Below are 18,308 nucleotides of genomic sequence, written 5' to 3'. Positions count from 1 at the left end.
CGGAAGCAGTAAGGAGGAGAAGTAGCCGCCACAGCTGGACAAGCGCCAGACTGAATCATAGGGGTCTGCCACAGAGCATGTAGCGGGGAACCACGTGAGATACCCAGCGGACGCAGCAAACAGTGCGTTTTGTGACACTTTTGTTCTACATTAATAGGACATATCAACACAGTTACTAGTCAGCCTATATATGGTAATTGGAGCCCAGTTGATTAGTCAGTGGTTATATTGCATTATCATATCATGACTAAGACGATTAAGATGAAAACACAGGACACCAATTATATGTGTTATTATATGTGTTATTATATGTGTTATTATATGTGTTATTATATGTGTTATTATATGTGTTATAGTATCAGATTTCCTAGATTTTATTATTACTTATTAATAACAGTTGTGCTTGGCTTACATGGGTGAAGAACATTGTAGAAATGATCTCTAATTACACATCTTTCACCCTGTCACGGTCTATTCTCTTCAGATTCAGGTGTATCCCATTCACAGAGCGTAAGATCAACTGAGCGTATAGTAATGGTTCATTCTCAGGGTCCGGATAGAACTGAAACCTCTGTAACGTCAGCGCGATGGCGACTTTCATCTCATTCATGGCGAAGTTCTGGCCGACACAATTCCTGGGGGTGAGAAATTGAATACAAAGGATTTAGCCATTAGTCATTATTAGTTGGATATTACACTGAAATTACTTATTATAAAAATGAAACATTTGTTTTGCAGTACTGGACCCCTTGTGTAAGAAATACATATATATTATATATAATACAAATATAGGGGGAGATGTATTATAGCGGCACTTATCGTGTCACTATAGCTCTCCCTGATTCCCCTCTATAACTCCATGATTAACATCTCGGCGGTGGGAGTGGGTGAGATAAACCCCCTCCCTTCGGCCTAGGGCTGATGCGCTACGTCATGTCTCCTGACCAGCCCCACTGCGGAATGCGCAAGGTCTCGCAGACATCGCAATATCTTTTGCGCAGACTTACCCCCGCAGACGCAGCGGCTGCACAGAACATGACAACAAGCATAAACCACTACAGTGCGCTTATAGGTTATTAGTAGGGGTGTGCACCGGCCACTTTTCGTGTTTTGGTTTTGGATCTGGATCTTTCTTCGTGTTTTGGATCTGGATTGGTTTTGCCAAAACCACCCTTCCGTGTTTTGGGTTCTGGGTTTTGTGTTTTGGATCTGTATTTTTTTTTAAAAAAGCATAAAAACAGCTAAAATCACAGAATTTGTTGGTTTCTCTGCTCCTATGCTATTATTAACCTCAATAACCTTAATTTCCACTCATTTCCAGTCTATTCTGAACACCTCACACCTCACAATAGTGTTTTCATGTCCAAAAGGTTGCACCGAGGTAGCTGGATGACTATGCTAAGCGACACGAGTGGGCGGCACAAACACGTGACCCATCTAGGAGTGACACTGCAGTGGCAGACAGGATGGCAGTTAGAAAAACTAGGCCCCAAACTGTACATAATGCAAAGAAAAAAAAGAAGTGCAAGATGGAATTGTCCTTGGGCCCTCCCACCCACCCTTATGTTGTATAAACAGGACATGCACACTTTAACAAATCAATCATTTCAGCGCCAGGGTCTGCCACACAACTGTGGCTGAAATGATTGGTTCGTTTGGGCCCCCACAAAACAAGCTGGCAATTAATGTGTCCCTGCACAAACTGGCTCTACGGAGGCAAGATGTCATCCTCATCCTCCTCATCCACCGATTCCTCACCCTCTTCAGTGTGTACATCCTCATCCTCACAAAGTATTAACTCGTCCCCACTTGAATCCACCACCACAGGTCCCTCTGTACCTTCTGGAGGCTGGTCTCCCTGGAAGAGCTGATAATTCATTTTGATGAACATCATCTTCTCCACATTCTGTGGAAGCAACCTCCTACGCCTTTCGCTGACAAGGTTCCCGGCTGCACTAAACACTCTTTCGGAATACACACTGGAGGGGGGGCAACTCAGGTAAAATAGAGCCAGCTTGTACAGGGGCCTCCAAATTGCCTCTTTTTCCTGCCAGTACAGGTATGGACTGTCTGACATGCCTACTTGGATGCTGTCACCGATGTAATCCTCCACCATTCTGTCAATGGTGACAGTATCATATGCAGTGACAGTAGACATGTCAGAAATTGTTGCCAGGTCCTTCAGTCCGGACCAGATGTCCAAACTTGGTCCTGCCTGCCCTGCATCACCGCCAGCGGGTTGCTTAGGATACCTACGTTTTTTCCTGGCAGCCCCAGTTGCGGGAGAAAATGAAGAAGGAGCCGTTGACGTGTCACGTTCCGCTTCAGCTGACAGTGTGTTCACCAGCAGGTCTTTGCACCTCTGCAGGCTTGTGTCGGCCGGAAAGAGAGACACCACATAGGCTTTAAACCTAGGATCAAGCACGGTGGCCAAAATGTAGTGGTCTGATTTCAACAGATTGACCACCCTGGAATCCTGGCAAAGCGAATGAAGGGCTTCATCCACAAGTCCCACATGCCGAGCGGAATCGCTCCGTCTTAGCTCCTCCTTCACTTTCTCCAGCTGCTTCTGCAAAAGCCTGATGAGGGGAATGACCTGACTCAAGCTGGCTGTGTCTGAACTGACTTCACGTGTGGCAAGTTCGAAGGGCTGGAGAACCTTGCACAACACGGAAATCATTCTCCACTGTGCTTGAGTCAGGTGCATACCCCCTCCTTTGCCTATGTCATAGGTGGATGTATAGGCTTGTATGGCCTTTTGCTGCTCCTCCATCCTCTGAAGCATATAGAGGGTTGAGTTCCACCGCGTCACAACCTCTTGCTTCAGGTGATGGCGGGGTAGGTTCAAGAGTGTTTGCTGGTGCTCCAGTCTTCGGCACGCAGTCGCTGAATGGCGAAAGTGGCCAGAAATTTTTCGGGCCACCCAAAGCGTCTCCTGCACGCCCCTGTCGCTTTTCAGAAAATTCTGCACCACCAAGTTTATTGTGTGAGCAAAACATGGGACGTGCTGGAATTTGCCCAGATGTAATGCCCGCACAATATTGGTGGCGTTGTCAGATATCACAAATCCCCAGGAGAGTCTAAGTGGGGTAAGCCACTGGGCGATGATTTCCCTCAGTTTCTCTAAGAGGTTGTCGGCGGTGTGCCTCTTACTGAAACCGGTGATACACAGCGTAGCCTGCCTTGTAACGAGCTGGCGTTTCTGAGATGCTGCTACTGGTGACGCTGCTGCTGTTGCTGCGTAAGGTGATACATCTACCCAGTGGGCTGTCACAGTCATATAGTCCTTAGTCTGCCCTGTTCCACTTGTCCACATGTCCGTGGTTAAGTGGACATTGTGTACAACGGCATTTTTCAGGACACTGAGGACACTTTTTCTGACGTTTCTGTACAGTCTCGGTATCGCCTGCCTAGTGAAGTGGAATCTAGACGGGATTTGGAACCGGGGACACACTACCTCCATCAATTGTCTAAATCCCACTGCACTAATGGCGGATACCGGACGCACGTCTAACACCAACATAGCAGTCAAGGCCTCAGTTATACGTTTTGCTTCAGGATGACTGCTGTCGTACTTCATCCTCCTCGCTAAGGACTGTTGGAGGGTCAATTGTTTAGTAAAAGTAGTGGTGTTCCTACTTCCTCTCTGGGATGATGAACGACTCCCAGCAGCAGCAACAGCAGCAGCAGCAGCAGTAGGCGTAGCAATGCAGGATCCTCCAGAGGAATCCCGGATAGGAGAGTCAGTCATGCCAGTGACATGGCCTGCAGGACTACTTCCGATCCTGACTAAGGAGGAAATTGACGAGGAGGGAGTTGACGGTGTGGTTTGCAGGCGCTTGGATACAACAGGACAACGGGATTTAGGTGTCCCTGGACTGCTTACGGTCTTAGCCAAAGTTTCTGAACTTGACAGTAACTTTTTATGAACGCGCTGCAGGTGCCGTATAAGGGAGGATGTTCCTAGGTGGTTGACGTCCCTACCCCTACTTATTTCACCTTTACATATGGTACATATGGCAAGACAGTTGTTGTCCGGATTTGGATAGAAATATTGCCAGACCAAAGAGGTGGAATGTTTGGTCTTCTGCCCAGGCATGACCGTGATGGGCTTTTTCATCCCACGGACAACAACTGTCTCCCCCGGAGCCTGATTTAAACAAACCACATCACCATCAGAATCCTCCTCGCCAACTTCCTCCTCAGCGCCAGCTACACCAGTATCCTCATCCTGTTGTACTTCAACAGTGACATCTTCAATTTGCATATCAGCAAGTGGACTGTGGGTGCTCCTTTCAGCACTTGCAGGGGGCGTGCAAATGGTGGAAAGAGCCACCTCTTCCCGTCCAGTGCTGGGAAGGTCAGGCATCGCAACCACCACCACACTTGGACTCTCCTTGGGGATTTGTGATATCTTCTTAGAAAGCACAGTTCTTCGCTGTGCTTTTGCCAGCTTAACTCTTTTGATTTTTTTAGTGGGAGGAGGGCTTCCATCGTCATGTGAAGCTGAACCACTAGTCATGAACATACTAGGGATCGACCTTAACCGTTCCTTGCCACTCCGTGTCGTAAATGGCATATTGGCAAGTTTACGTTTCTCTTCAGCTGATTTAAATGTCTTTTTCAAGGTCATTTTCCTGAACTTTGCCATTTGGGATTGTATGTGCCCTCTACTATGACATTGGGCATCGGCCTTGGCAGACGACGTTGATGGCATGTTATCGTCTATGTCATGACTAGTGGCAGCAGCTTCAGCACTAGGAGGAAGTGGTTCTTGATCTTTCTCTATTTTATTTTTATCGGAGAAAGTTTGGTCCTCCATTTATGTTATATCGATTTGATATATACGTGCGGCTAAACACAGAAAATATTTTTTTTGGGGGTTTGGACTGGAGTGTACTTTCAGGGGTTACAGCACCCTTTAACGGTCAAGCCAGCCGGCCCTTTACTTATGACACAGGCGCACGCTTGGCACTACTTTGTTGATGCACGTGCGGCTACTGCGCACACAATTCACAAACACAGAAAATAATTTTTTTTTTGGTTTGGACGGGAGTGTACTTTGGGGGTTACAGCACCCTTTAACGGTCAAGCCAGCCGGCCCTTTACTTATGACACAGGCGCACGCTTGGCACTACTTTGTTGATGCACGTGCGGCTACTGCGCACACAATTCACAAACACAGAAAATAATTTTTTTTTTGGTTTGGACTGGAGTGTACTTTCGGGGGTTACAGCACCCTTAACGGTCAAGCCAGCCGGCCCTTTACTTATGACACAGGCGCACGCTTGGCACTACTTTGTTGATGCACGTGCGGCTACTGCGCACACAATTCACAAACACAGAAAATAATTTTTTTTTTGGTTTGGACTGGAGTGTACTTTGGGGGTTACAGCACCCTTTAATGGTCAAGCCAGCCGGCCCTTTACTTATGACACAGGCGCACGCTTGGCACTACTTTGTTGATGCACGTGCGGCTACTGCGCACACAATTCACAAACACAGAAAATAATTTTTTTTTTGGTTTGGACTGGAGTGTACTTTCGGGGGTTACAGCACCCTTAACGGTCAAGCCAGCCGGCCCTTTACTTATGACACAGGCGCACGCTTGGCACTACTTTGTTGATGCACGTGCGGCTACTGCGCACACAATTCACAAACACAGAAAATAATTTTTTTTTTGGTTTGGACTGGAGTGTACTTTCGGGGGTTACAGCACCCTTTAATGGTCAAGCCAGTCGGCCCTTTACTTATGACACAGGCGCACGCTTGGCACTACTTTGTTGATGCACGTGCGGCTACTGCGCACACAATTCACAAACACAGAAAATATTTTTTTTTTTGGTTTGGACTGGAGTGTACTTTCGGGGGTTACAGCACCCTTAATGGTCAAGCCAGCCGGCCCTTTACTTATGACACAGGCGCACGCTTGGCACTACTTTGTTGATGCACGTGCGGCTACTGCGCACACAATTCACAAACACAGAAAATAATTTTTTTTTTGGTTTGGACTGGAGTGTACTTTGGGGGTTACAGCACCCTTTAACGGTCAAGCCAGCCGGCCCTTTACTTATGACACAGGCGCACGCTTGGCACTACTTTGTTGATGCACGTGCGGCTACTGCGCACACAATTCACAAACACAGAAAATAATTTTTTTTTTGGTTTGGACTGGAGTGTACTTTCGGGGGTTACAGCACCCTTAACGGTCAAGCCAGCTGGCCCTTTACTTATGACACAGGCGCACGCTTGGCACTACTTTGTTGATGCACGTGCGGCTACTGCGCACACAATTCACAAACACAGAAAATAATTTTTTTTTTGGTTTGGACTGGAGTGTACTTTGGGGGTTACAGCACCCTTTAACGGTCAAGCTAGCCGGCCCTTTACTTATGACACAGGCGCACGCTTGGCACTACTTTGTTGATGCACGTGCGGCTACTGCGCACACAATTCACAAACACAGAAAATAATTTTTTTTTTGGTTTGGACTGGAGTGTACTTTCGGGGGTTACAGCACCCTTAACGGTCAAGCCAGCCGGCCCTTTACTTATGACACAGGCGCACGCTTGGCACTACTTTGTTGATGCACGTGCGGCTACTGCGCACACAATTCACAAACACAGAAAATAATTTTTTTTTTGGTTTGGACTGGAGTGTACTTTCGAGGGTTACAGCACCCTTTAATGGTCAAGCCAGCCGGCCCTTTACTTATGACACAGGCGCACGCTTGGCACTACTTTGTTGATGCACGTGCGGCTACTGCGCACACAATTCACAAACACAGAAAATAATTTTTTTTTTGGTTTGGACTGGAGTGTACTTTCGGGGGTTACAGCACCCTTAACGGTCAAGCCAGCCGGCCCTTTACTTATGACACAGGCGCACGCTTGGCACTACTTTGTTGATGCACGTGCGGCTACTGCGCACACAATTCACAAACACAGAAAATAATTTTTTTTTTGGTTTGGACTGGAGTGTACTTTGGGGGTTACAGCACCCTTTAATGGTCAAGCCAGCCGGCCCTTTACTTATGACACAGGCGCACGCTTGGCACTACTTTGTTGATGCACGTGCGGCTACTGCGCACACAATTCACAAACACAGAAAATAATTTTTTTTTTGGTTTGGACTGGAGTGTACTTTCGGGGGTTACAGCACCCTTAACGGTCAAGCCAGCCGGCCCTTTACTTATGACACAGGCGCACGCTTGGCACTACTTTGTTGATGCACGTGCGGCTACTGCGCACACAATTCACAAACACAGAAAATAATTTTTTTTTTGGTTTGGACTGGAGTGTACTTTCGGGGGTTACAGCACCCTTTAATGGTCAAGCCAGCCGGCCCTTTACTTATGACACAGGCGCACGCTTGGCACTACTTTGTTGATGCACGTGCGGCTACTGCGCACACAATTCACAAACACAGAAAATAATTTTTTTTTTGGTTTGGACTGGAGTGTACTTTCGGGGGTTACAGCACCCTTAACGGTCAAGCCAGCCGGCCCTTTACTTATGACACAGGCGCACGCTTGGCACTACTTTGTTGATGCACGTGCGGCTACTGCGCACACAATTCACAAACACAGAAAATAATTTTTTTTTTGGTTTGGACTGGAGTGTACTTTCGGGGGTTACAGCACCCTTAACGGTCAAGCCAGCCGGCCCTTTACTTATGACACAGGCGCACGCTTGGCACTACTTTGTTGATGCACGTGCGGCTACTGCACACACAATTCACAAACACAGAAAATAATTTTTTTTTTTGTTTGGACTGGAGTGTACTTTCGGGGGTTACAGCACCCTTAACGGTCAAGCCAGCCGGCCCTTTACTTATGACACAGGCGCACGCTTGGCACTACTTTGTTGATGCACGTGCGGCTACTGCGCACACAATTCACAAACACAGAAAATAATTTTTTTTTTGGTTTGGACTGGAGTGTACTTTCGGGGGTTACAGCACCCTTAACGGTCAAGCCAGCCGGCCCTTTACTTATGACACAGGCGCACGCTTGGCACTACTTTGTTGATGCACGTGCGGCTACTGCGCACACAATTCACAAACACAGAAAATAATTTTTTTTTGGTTTGGACTGGAGTGTACTTTCGGGGGTTACAGCACCCTTTAACGGTCAAGCCAGCCGGCCCTTTACTTATGACACAGGCGCACGCTTGGCACTACTTTGTTGATGCACGTGCGGCTACTGCGCACACAATTCACAAACACAGAAAATATATTATTTTTTTAGCACTTGGGGGGAGCACCCCTGATGGACAGAGCACCCCCTGGACAACACTACAGCACTCCTTTAGGACTGGGACACTGCACAGGACTTTGGAGTGGACACAGCCCCTATGGAGAACTGACTGCACAACACAGTCCAGCCAGCCCCTATGGACTTTGAAGTAGTGGACACAGCCCCTATTAACAACAGCAGCACAGCACAACACAGCCAGCCCCTATGGACTTTGAAGTAGTGGACAACAGCAGCACTACACTACACTACACTACACAGCCCTAACTCCCACCCTCCCTCTTCACTGTCCACAGCCGAGTGAGAAAATGGCGCCGACGCGGGTACCTTATATAGGATCCAAAACCCGCGAGACTCGGAGGGCGGGATGATGACGTTTTGCCTCGATTTCAGATCCGAGTCAGGCGGGAAAAGTCGAGCCTGACTCGGATCAGACTCGGATCGGGGGGGTTCGGGGGGGTTCGGATTTCAGAAATCCGAACCCGCTCACCCCTAGTTATTAGTAACATCCAAATGATTTTCCATAGCTGATAGATGACACAGATACCGTAGAGAAAATTGATTTCATACATGTGGATGTGCAATGTAAGTGTCGCTGGTTATTATAGTGCATCTGACACTTATCACCTCTTCGTACATCTCCCCCATAGCGAGGTAAAGCCGAGCCGGCGTTCTAGCATACAGCGCCGGTCTATAACTCATTATATTTAGGGGCTGATCCAATGCAGAGCAATGTAAGCGTTGTGACGTCAGAACACAGCGACCACAACATCTCTTATTCTGGATGATGTGCGCGGAACTGAATCAGCCCCTTTACTACAGACGGCCAATAATATAATGCACAGAACGGGAAACATTTTTATTTCCTTATCGTACTAATATATAACACAGACAGAGGTTGTTTGCTGGTAAAGCGTAAGGTACCTGTCATGCACTTCTGAAAAGTATGATTATTATTAAAGCTGGAATTTCCCTCTGAAACCCCTGTACTTGCCCCTATGAGCTAACAATCTAATGGTGTGTCGGAATTTGTGTATGACAAAGACCTTCTATGAACCACAAAGCATGCTGACCCATTACTGCCGCTGTACTGTCCTGGAATTGCCCCCGGAAAAACAATTTACACCTAGTTTTGTGGATATACCTGAAAGTGCACTTTGTGCAATGGAAGAAATATCCGAACCAAACTTTTATTCATTTAAACGGAATCGGTATGTACTGCCGACGACAGCCTGGTGGGTCGAAATCCCGACAGCTAAAGGTAAGTATCCAAACCCTCTCCTCTTCCCCCCCTAACCCTAACCCTCCCTAGTGCCTAACCCTAACCTCCCCCCATTAGTGCCTAAACCTAACCCTCCCCTCCCCGCACACTAACCCACCAGGGGTGTGCCTAACCCTGTCACCCTGGGGGTCCCTAAAGCAAACCCCCGCGGTTACACGCTAAAACCCCCGGCTTACCCTTGTTCGGTATGCTGGGTGTTGGGATTTAGTAGTGGAGCTAATGATCAGGATTTCGATGCCTATCTTTAGAGCCATGTCGGGATGTGGTTGTCGGGATATCGTCGGGTTGGATAGCGCACGCCATTATCCTTACCGCATCCCATTTACACTTTTCCACTAAATATACTATTAGATTTAGCTTCAATTATTGTCTTAAAATGGTCTTAAGGAAACATCGGGATTGTGAATATTACATGTACAGATTTATTACATGGATGGAAGTGCGCCTGGAAATAGGCTTCCCTAGAGAACTGTATATGTATACTAGGTGCACCATATTGTTATGTTCTGGGTTGTTTGTGGACCCGGGGTGGTAGCAGGAGCGATCACAGAAGCAGGTTTAAAAATAAAACAAGGATTTTAATAAGTGCTTGAGTAGACATATAATATGGCAGTAAACAAAAGTCCAGGAATATATAAATGTGCACAAGAGTTCTGTGGTGGGAGTAATGGGTTAATGTCCAAGTAGAAACAATTAGAGCTGTCCAGGTGTGCAGGTAGTGATGCAGGAAATAATAAGCCAGGTATGCAGGTAGTGATGCAGGAAATAATAAGCCAGGTATGCAGGTAGTGATGCAGGAAATAATAAGCCAGGTATGCAGGTAGTGAACTAAGGCAAATGAGCAGGATGTCAGCAGGCTCAGGCACTCAGGTATGGGCAAGGGTGATGGAGGAAGCGGGGTAGTCCAGTGGGAGCTAGGAGCTGACAGGCAGACTGGCAGACAGCAAATTCACAGGAACAGGAAAGCACAGAGAACTCCCTCTCAGCTAGGCTGAGATACATGTTGCACTGGCAAAGAAGGAAGGCACTGACCCTTCCTAAATACCCCATGCCATGCTGTTACTGGCCGGAGGGAACATGTGACTCACCAGGATTGGCCAGCCGCATCACATAGCCAGAAGGCAAGATGGCGGCGCCCATGCCAAATGGAATGGAGATGCCGCCAGGCCTTACCAGCGCAGAGTGATAACAGGCCCGCACAACAACGTGCGCAGCCAAAGCCCCCTGCCAGACACCAGCTCCGCCACCAGACAGCCCGCACCACAACGACCTCACAGGTAACACTCGCCTAGCGCCATGCTGAAATACCCTGGCCGTGACACATATATAGTGTATGTTCTGTAGGAGTGACAATACCTTCCTCCGGCAGAGAAGGGCAGGAATGCGTGGGGGTGCCTCTTGGTATTTTCCGGAGAAAACCTCAGGGGATCAAATACCTAAATAGAAAACAATATAGTCATGGTTACTGTGCATGATAACGTTATATACACTTCTTGGGGTAATTATATCAGACAGATCCATTGTTCAACTGTGACTGTAATGGTGGATCAGATCAGGCAAATATTCTACAATTGCTTATAACAATTTGGACACTGGGGGTCACTGATTCCACTTGATTCAGCGGGGGCACCAAGTATCAGCGCCATGATCGGCTGCGTACATATGTGTCATATATACAGTATGTACGGCAGCCGCGACATCCCAGGTTTTCCTGTGCACCTTTATGGGGTGTGAGGACAAGCTTGCGGTATTGCAAGATGCGATTTCCCGATATGTAACTGCATATTGTAGAGATTGTCTTCGGATTATATTTCATCATATCTCAGCAAACCAGACATTATGATAGTAAATACAAATCTATAGATAATTAATAGCAATCTTGGAGTGCCAGGGACAAGGTTCTGCGCTCTTCTCCTGTCCCCGGGGCAATGTGACACCAGTCACCTGAGCTTACTCCTGCAGTCAGTGTGGGGGAGAGACAAGGGGTGGGGGTGGTACTACCTCTGTCTCTTTGAACAACAAGCCCCCCTACCTGCAGGAGGAAGCACAGTGACTGGCGGTGTAGAGCTGTGCATCCTGCAGTCAGTGTGGGGGAGAGAGAAGGGGTGGGGGGTGGTACTACCTCTGTCTCTTTGTACAATAAGCCCCCCTACCTGCAAGAGGAAGCGCAGTGACTGGTGGTGTAGTGCTGCCCCTCCTGCAGTCAGTGTGGGGGAGAGAGAAGGGGTGGGGGTGGTACTACCTCTGTCTCTTTGTACAATAAGCCCCCCTACCTGCAGGAGGAAGCACAGTGACTGGCGGTGTAGTGCTGCCCATCCTGCAGTCAGTGTGGGGGAGAGAGCAGGGGTGGGGGGTGGTACTACCTCTGTCTCTTTGTGCAATAAGCCCCCCTACCTGCAAGAGGAAGCGCAGTGACTGGTGGTGTAGTGCTGCCCCTCCTGCAGTCAGTGTGGGGGAGAGAGAAGGGGTGGGGGTGGTACTACCTCTGTCTCTTTGTACAATAAGCCCCCCTACCTGCAGGAGGAAGCACAGTGACTGGCGGTGTAGTGCTGCCCATCCTGCAGTCAGTGTGGGGGAGAGACAAGGGGTGGGGGTGGTACTACCTCTGTCTCTTTGTACAATAAGTCCCCCTACCTGCAGGAGGAAGCACAGTGACTGGCGGTGTAGCGCTGCCCCTTCTGCAGTCAGTGTAGGGGAGAGACAAGGGGTGGGGGTGGTACTACCTCTGTCTCTTTGTACAATAAGTCCCCCTACATGCAGGAGGAAGCGCAGTGACTGGCGGTGTAGTGCTGCCCTTCCTGCAGTCAGTGTGGGGGAGAAAGAAGGGGTGGGGATGGTACTACCTCTGTCTCTTTGTACAATAAGCCCCCCTACCTGCAGGAGGAAGCGCAGTGACTGGTGGTGTAGTGCTGCCCCTCCTGCAGTCAGTGTGGGGGAGAGACAAGGGGTGGGGGTGGTACTACCTCTGTCTCTTTGTACAATAAGTCCCCCTACCTGCAGGAGGAAGCGCAGTGACTGGCGGTGTAGTGCTGCCCCTCCTGCAGTCAGTGTGGGTGAGAGACAAGGGGTGGGGGTAGTACTACCTCTGTCTCTTTGTACAATAAGTCCCCCTACCTGCAGGAGGAAGCGCAGTGACTGGTGGTGTAGTGCTGCCTCTCCTGCAGTCAGTGTGGGGGAGAGTCAAGGGGTGGGGGTGGTACTACCTCTGTCTCTTTGTACAATAAGCCCCCCTACCTGCAGGAGGAAGCGCAGTGACTGGCGGTGTCGCGCTGCCTCTCCTCAGCCAGTGAGAAGGACCCTGGTGTCTGGCACAGTAGGTATCTCAGTGTATTGGTGGCTGTTTCCCATGTGGCTCTCACAGTAACAGTGATAGAAGAATTGTTACATATTAGACACCAGTGAGAACCTTAGTAAATCCCATCAGTACTGTATAGGAGACCTTTCTGTTCTCACATTACACGTGTGTTATTCTGTAAGATCTAGTGCAAGTATCACACACCCTCCCCCTGATTACCTCTGGGTCTTCCCATACACTCGGACATCTGTTTATTGCATAGATACTAACGAGAACCACAGCACCTGCAAATACAATGATGGCAGGGTGAGGAGAGAGGAGTTTCTCATTTACATGCATGGTAGATTCATTGCACTATACATTTCACTGGTAGATGACAAACAAACAGATATGGTACATCGGTGTCACGTTGAGGCCCGTATAGGCAGGTGAGACAAATATCCTCTGAAAAATATATATATGAATGGTTGCCTTTGTATTTAAAAGCAGTTAACTAAAGTTTAAACCTCTTTATAAAATGCATTGGTATATGTGACACCTGGATGGTGCTTCCAAATATATTGTATATAAGAAGTAGTTAGAATTCCAAGGTCAGCACATTTAAAGAACATGTTACTTTCGAACAGTGGAGAGATTAAGTGAGCTGAACCAATGTAGCCTGTTGTGAGCTGAACCAATGAGAATGTAGCCTGTTGTCTGCTGAGCCAATGAGAATATAGCTAGCTGTCAGCTGAACCAATTAGAATGTAGCCAGCTGTGTGCTGATCCAATGAGAATGTAGCCAGCTGTGAGCTGAACCAATGAGAATGTAGCCAGCTGTGAGCTGAACCAATGAGAATGTAGCCAGCTGTGAGCTGAACCAACGAGCATGTAGTCAGCTGTGAGCTGATCCAATGAGCATGTAGCCAGCTGCGAGCTGAACCAATGAGGGTGTAGCCAGCTGAGAGCGGAAACAGTGAGAATGTAGCCAGCTGTGAGCTGATCCAATGAGAATGTAGCCAGCTGCGAGCTGAACCAATGAGGGTGTAGCCAGCTGAGAGCGGAAACAGTGAGAATGTAGCCAGCTGTGAGCTGATCCAATGAGAATGTAGCTAGCTGTGAGCTGAACCAATGAGAATGTAGCCAGCTGTGAGCTGAACCAATGAGAATGTAGCCAGCTGTGTGCTGATCCAATGACAATGTAGCCAGCTGTGAGCTGAACCAATGAGGGTGTAGCCAGCTGTGAGCTGAAACAGTGAGAATGTAGCCAGCTGTGAGCTGATCCAATGAGAATGTAGCCAGCTGTGAGCTGAACCAATGAGAATGTAGCCAGCATTGAGCTGAACCAATGAAAATGTAGCCAGCTGTGAGCTGAACCAATGAGAATGTAGCCAGCTGTGAGCTGAACCAATGAAAATGTAGCCTCTTTCTCTAGGAACCAGCACATGATGGATATTTGGAATTAAGGTGCTGATGCAGAAAAACTCCTCAGCATTACCATACAGCTAGGTAGGCGTGCTCCCTCCCGCATTTTGCTTTGATGATATTAAGATCTGATACATGCAAAATACACGTGTGTTCATATGTGGATATGCATGTATTCACTTTCTGAGCATGCGCAGGATTAAATCATGCAAAATGCACTCTGCAACCATAGTTACATCAGCCCCCAAGGGGTAAATTTACTAAGAATCGTGTTTGGGGCGAGTTTGCAGTCCTGTGAGAGTTTTCCCTGAAATTAGTGATTTACTAATGCAAACACGCATATAAAAACATGATCGTGTCCAAAAATAGACGTCAAAACACTCAAACAGAAGTCAGCATACCATCAAATCAACCCGCGAGTACTTTCCATAGACAGGAGTACAAGTCACGGATTTAGTAAGAATCGTGTTTCAAAACACAATAGAGCAGAATAAAAGAAATCACTAGAAGCGTCTGTGACTGCGTCTTCCGTCAGATCTGTGACTGCGTCTTCCGTCAGATCTGTGACTGCGTCTTCCGTCAGATCTGTGAGCTGCATCTTCCGTCAGATCTGTGACTGCGTGTTCCGTCAGTTCTGTGACTGCGTGTTCCGTCAGATCTGTGACTGCGTGTTCCGTCAGTTCTGTGACTGCGTGTTCCGTCAGATCTGTGAGCTGCGTCTTCCGTCAGATCTGTGCAGAGCTTTTGTTTGTGACTGCGTAAATAAAGGGAAAAAAGCTAGAAAAAAAAATGTATAAGCCCCCTACTTCTGAGCCTGTTCTGGTCCTGGAAATTCGGGGAAAAATAGGGTGGGGCTCCCTGATATACCCAGTAACTAGCACAGGGCTCAACCAGCCGGATGGTAATGCCATAGCAGGGGGACATACATCAAGGGCAGGGCCGGTTCTACCCATACGCATGGTACGCAGCTGCGACCATGCGGGCTGCGGGCAGACTCTACCTCTGTGACACAGCTGCACCGCGCGTGTAGTGTAGCACTGACCAGACGGAGTTCGGTCAGCACTACACAGTGACAAACACGCCGGCGCCGGCAGCTGTGTTTGTTCTAATTAGCAGCCAATGAGAGTCTGTCAGACTCTCATTAGCTGCTGCGCCCACTGAGGGAGCCGCTCCATCTTCCGGCTCCGGCAGTGGGTAATGGGAGAGACGTCATGACGTCTCTCCAATAATGCAGAGTGGCGCGGCCCAGGAGGACAGACTGAGGATCGATGGCGGCGGCGGGAGGGGGAGACGGAGCGGGGATTCAGGTAAGTGGTTTTTTGGGGGTTTTCTTATTACATGTGTCTACTCGCCGGGGACTACTACCGGGGGGACTACAAGGGGGTGGCTACTACTGGGGGCACTGCTTAGGGGGGAACCTCCAAAGGGGCACAGCAAGGGGGGCTACTACTGGGGGCACTGCATAGGGGGGGAACCTCAACTGGGGGACTACTACAAGGGGGGACTACTACTAAGGGCACTACAAGGAGGGACGACTACCACTGGGGGCACTACAAGGAAGGGGACTACCACTGGGGGCACTGCATCGAGGGACCACTACTGGGGGCTCTATATAAAGGGCAATACTGGGGGTACTGCATAGGGGGGGAACTACAACTGGATCCACTGTTTAAAGGGCACTGCATAAGGGGTACCACTATTGGGGGCACTGCATGGGGGGGACTACTATTGGGGGCTCTATAGAAGGGACACTGCATAGGGGGTACCACTACTGGGGGCACTACATAGTGGAGAGTACTACTGGAGGCACAAGGGGCACTGCACAGGGTGGACCACTACTGGGGGCACTGTAAAAGGGACACTGCATAGAGGGGCACCAAAAATATACTCGCTTACCAAAAAATTTGGGCTAGGGCTGGGGAGATGTCTGGGGCTTGAATCTGTATGAAATACTGTAGTAGAGGACTGACTGACAGCGGCACAGGGGAATGGTGAGTACTGTTCCTCTGTCCTATTTACTTCCTAACCTTTGTTTTTGGTACCCTCATACTAACCCCCTCTACCCCGCACCCTAACCCTAAGCCGCCCGGTAAGTGCCTAACCCCCCCCCTTAGTGCCTAACCCTAAACTCCCCCCTCCCACAGCCTAATCCTAAATCCCCCTGAGGTATCTATACCTAACCCACCCCCACCCCCCGCGGCTGATACTGACCTTGCCTGGGTCTCCTTACGATCGGGATGCTGGCTTTTGGGATTCCGACGTCAGCATCCCCAGTCCTGTCGGGATTTCACCAGCCGGCATCCCAATCGTAGGGACATTAACTACATCCCCAGGGGCCATTCCCTTCACCTCTGGTGGTGGTGGGTGCAGGGTTAATGTGTGATAAGTAGTAAAAAATATTATTCTTTACAGTGGGACTACATGTCACAGCAAGCCTGCCCCAGCACGGCAGCACTTGTAGAACCATAAGTGCCACCATGCCCGATCAGTAAGGCCCCGATTGCACCTGTACCCCCATTATAAAGAAAAAATTTTAAGAAAAAACAACACACAAGTCACACACACATTTGTTAACCCTTTATTAACCACTCACACTATATACTTACCTACGCGGCGCCATGGCACTGGTCAGCCCCTTTCTCTGGGTAGACATCCAGGGGGCTTAGCAAAAAAAACAAGTCTTTCTCCTGATCCCATGGACAAGAAAGCTCTGTATGTACATACTCCCTGTGTGCGTCTTACTTACACTGTCACACACATAAGCTCTGTATGTACATACTCCCTGTGTGCGTCTTACTTACACAGTCACACACATAAGCTCTGTATGTACATACTCCCTGTGTGCATCTTACTTACACAGTCACACACATAAGCTCTGTATGTACATACTCCCTGTGTGCATCTTACTTACACAGTCACACACATAAGCTCTGTATGTACATACTCCCTGTGTGCGTCTTACTTACACAGTCACACACATAAGCTCTGTATGTACATACTCCATGTGTGCGTCTTACTACACAGTCACACACATAAGCTCTGTATGTACATACTCCATGTGTGCGTCTTACTACACAGTCACACATATAAGCTCTGTATGTACATACTCCATGTGTGCGTCTTACTTACACAGTCACACACATAAGCTCTGTATGTACATACTCCCTGTGTGCGTCTTACTTACACAGTCACACACATAAGCTCTGTATGTACATACTCCCTGTGTGCGTCTTACCTACACAGTCACACACATAAGCTCTGTATGTACATACTCCCTGTGTGCGTCTTACCTACACAGTCACACACATAAGCTCTGTATGTACATACTCCCTGTGTGAGTCTTACTTACACAGTTACACACATAAGCTTTGTATGTACATACTCCCTGCGTGCGTCTTACTTACACAGTCACACACATAAGCTCTGTATGTACATACTCTCTGTGTGCATCTTACTTACACAGTCACACACATAAGCTCTGTATGTACATACTCCCTGTGTGCGTCTTACTTACACAGTCACACACATAAGCTCTGTATGCACATACTCCCTGTGTGCATCTTACTTACACAGTCACACACATAAGCTCTGTATGTACATACTCCCTGTGTGCGTCTTAGTTACACAGTCACACACATAAGCTCTGTATGTACATACTCCCTGTGTGCGTCTTACTTACACAGTCACACACATAAGCTCTGTATGTACATACTCCATGTGTGCGTCTTACTACACAGTCACACACATAAGCTCTGTATGTACATACTCCATGTGTGCGTCTTACTACACAGTCACACACATAAGCTCTGTATGTACATACTCCATGTGTGCGTCTTACTACACAGTCACACATATAAGCTCTGTATGTACATACTCCATGTGTGCGTCTTACTTACACAGTCACACACATAAGCTCTGTATGTACATACTCCCTGTGTGCGTCTTACTTACACAGTCACACACATAAGCTCTGTATGTACATACTCCCTGTGTGCGTCTTACTTACACAGTTACACACATAAGCTTTGTATGTACATACTCCCTCCGTGCGTCTTACTTACACAGTCACACAC

At 48.2% G+C, this 18,308-nt stretch overlaps 1 protein-coding gene across 1 annotated transcript in view; it reads right to left on the bottom strand.

Annotated features, from left to right (window-relative positions):
- Nucleotides 1-316: 316 nt before the first annotated feature.
- The window catches only part of LOC148453343 (cytochrome P450 4B1-like), a 208,016-nt gene continuing 190,024 nt past the window's right edge, over nt 317-18,308 (bottom strand). The window contains exons 10-12 of the mRNA XM_088462254.1: nt 13,051-13,115; nt 10,893-10,972; nt 317-635 (exon numbers count right to left, since the gene is read on the bottom strand). Of these exons, the coding sequence (XP_088318380.1) occupies nt 446-635; nt 10,893-10,972; nt 13,051-13,115 (335 nt within the window). The 3' untranslated portion in view covers nt 317-445. The remainder of the gene's footprint in view (nt 636-10,892; nt 10,973-13,050; nt 13,116-18,308) is intronic.

The sequence above is a fragment of the Taudactylus pleione genome, unplaced genomic scaffold, assembly GCF_031769625.1.
Source record: "Taudactylus pleione unplaced genomic scaffold, aTauple2 ptg001168l, whole genome shotgun sequence".
In the NCBI taxonomy this organism is placed as follows: domain Eukaryota; kingdom Metazoa; phylum Chordata; class Amphibia; order Anura; family Myobatrachidae; genus Taudactylus; species Taudactylus pleione.
The sequence above is the reverse complement of the archived record's forward strand: the minus strand, read 5'-3'. Positions and strand labels throughout refer to the sequence as shown.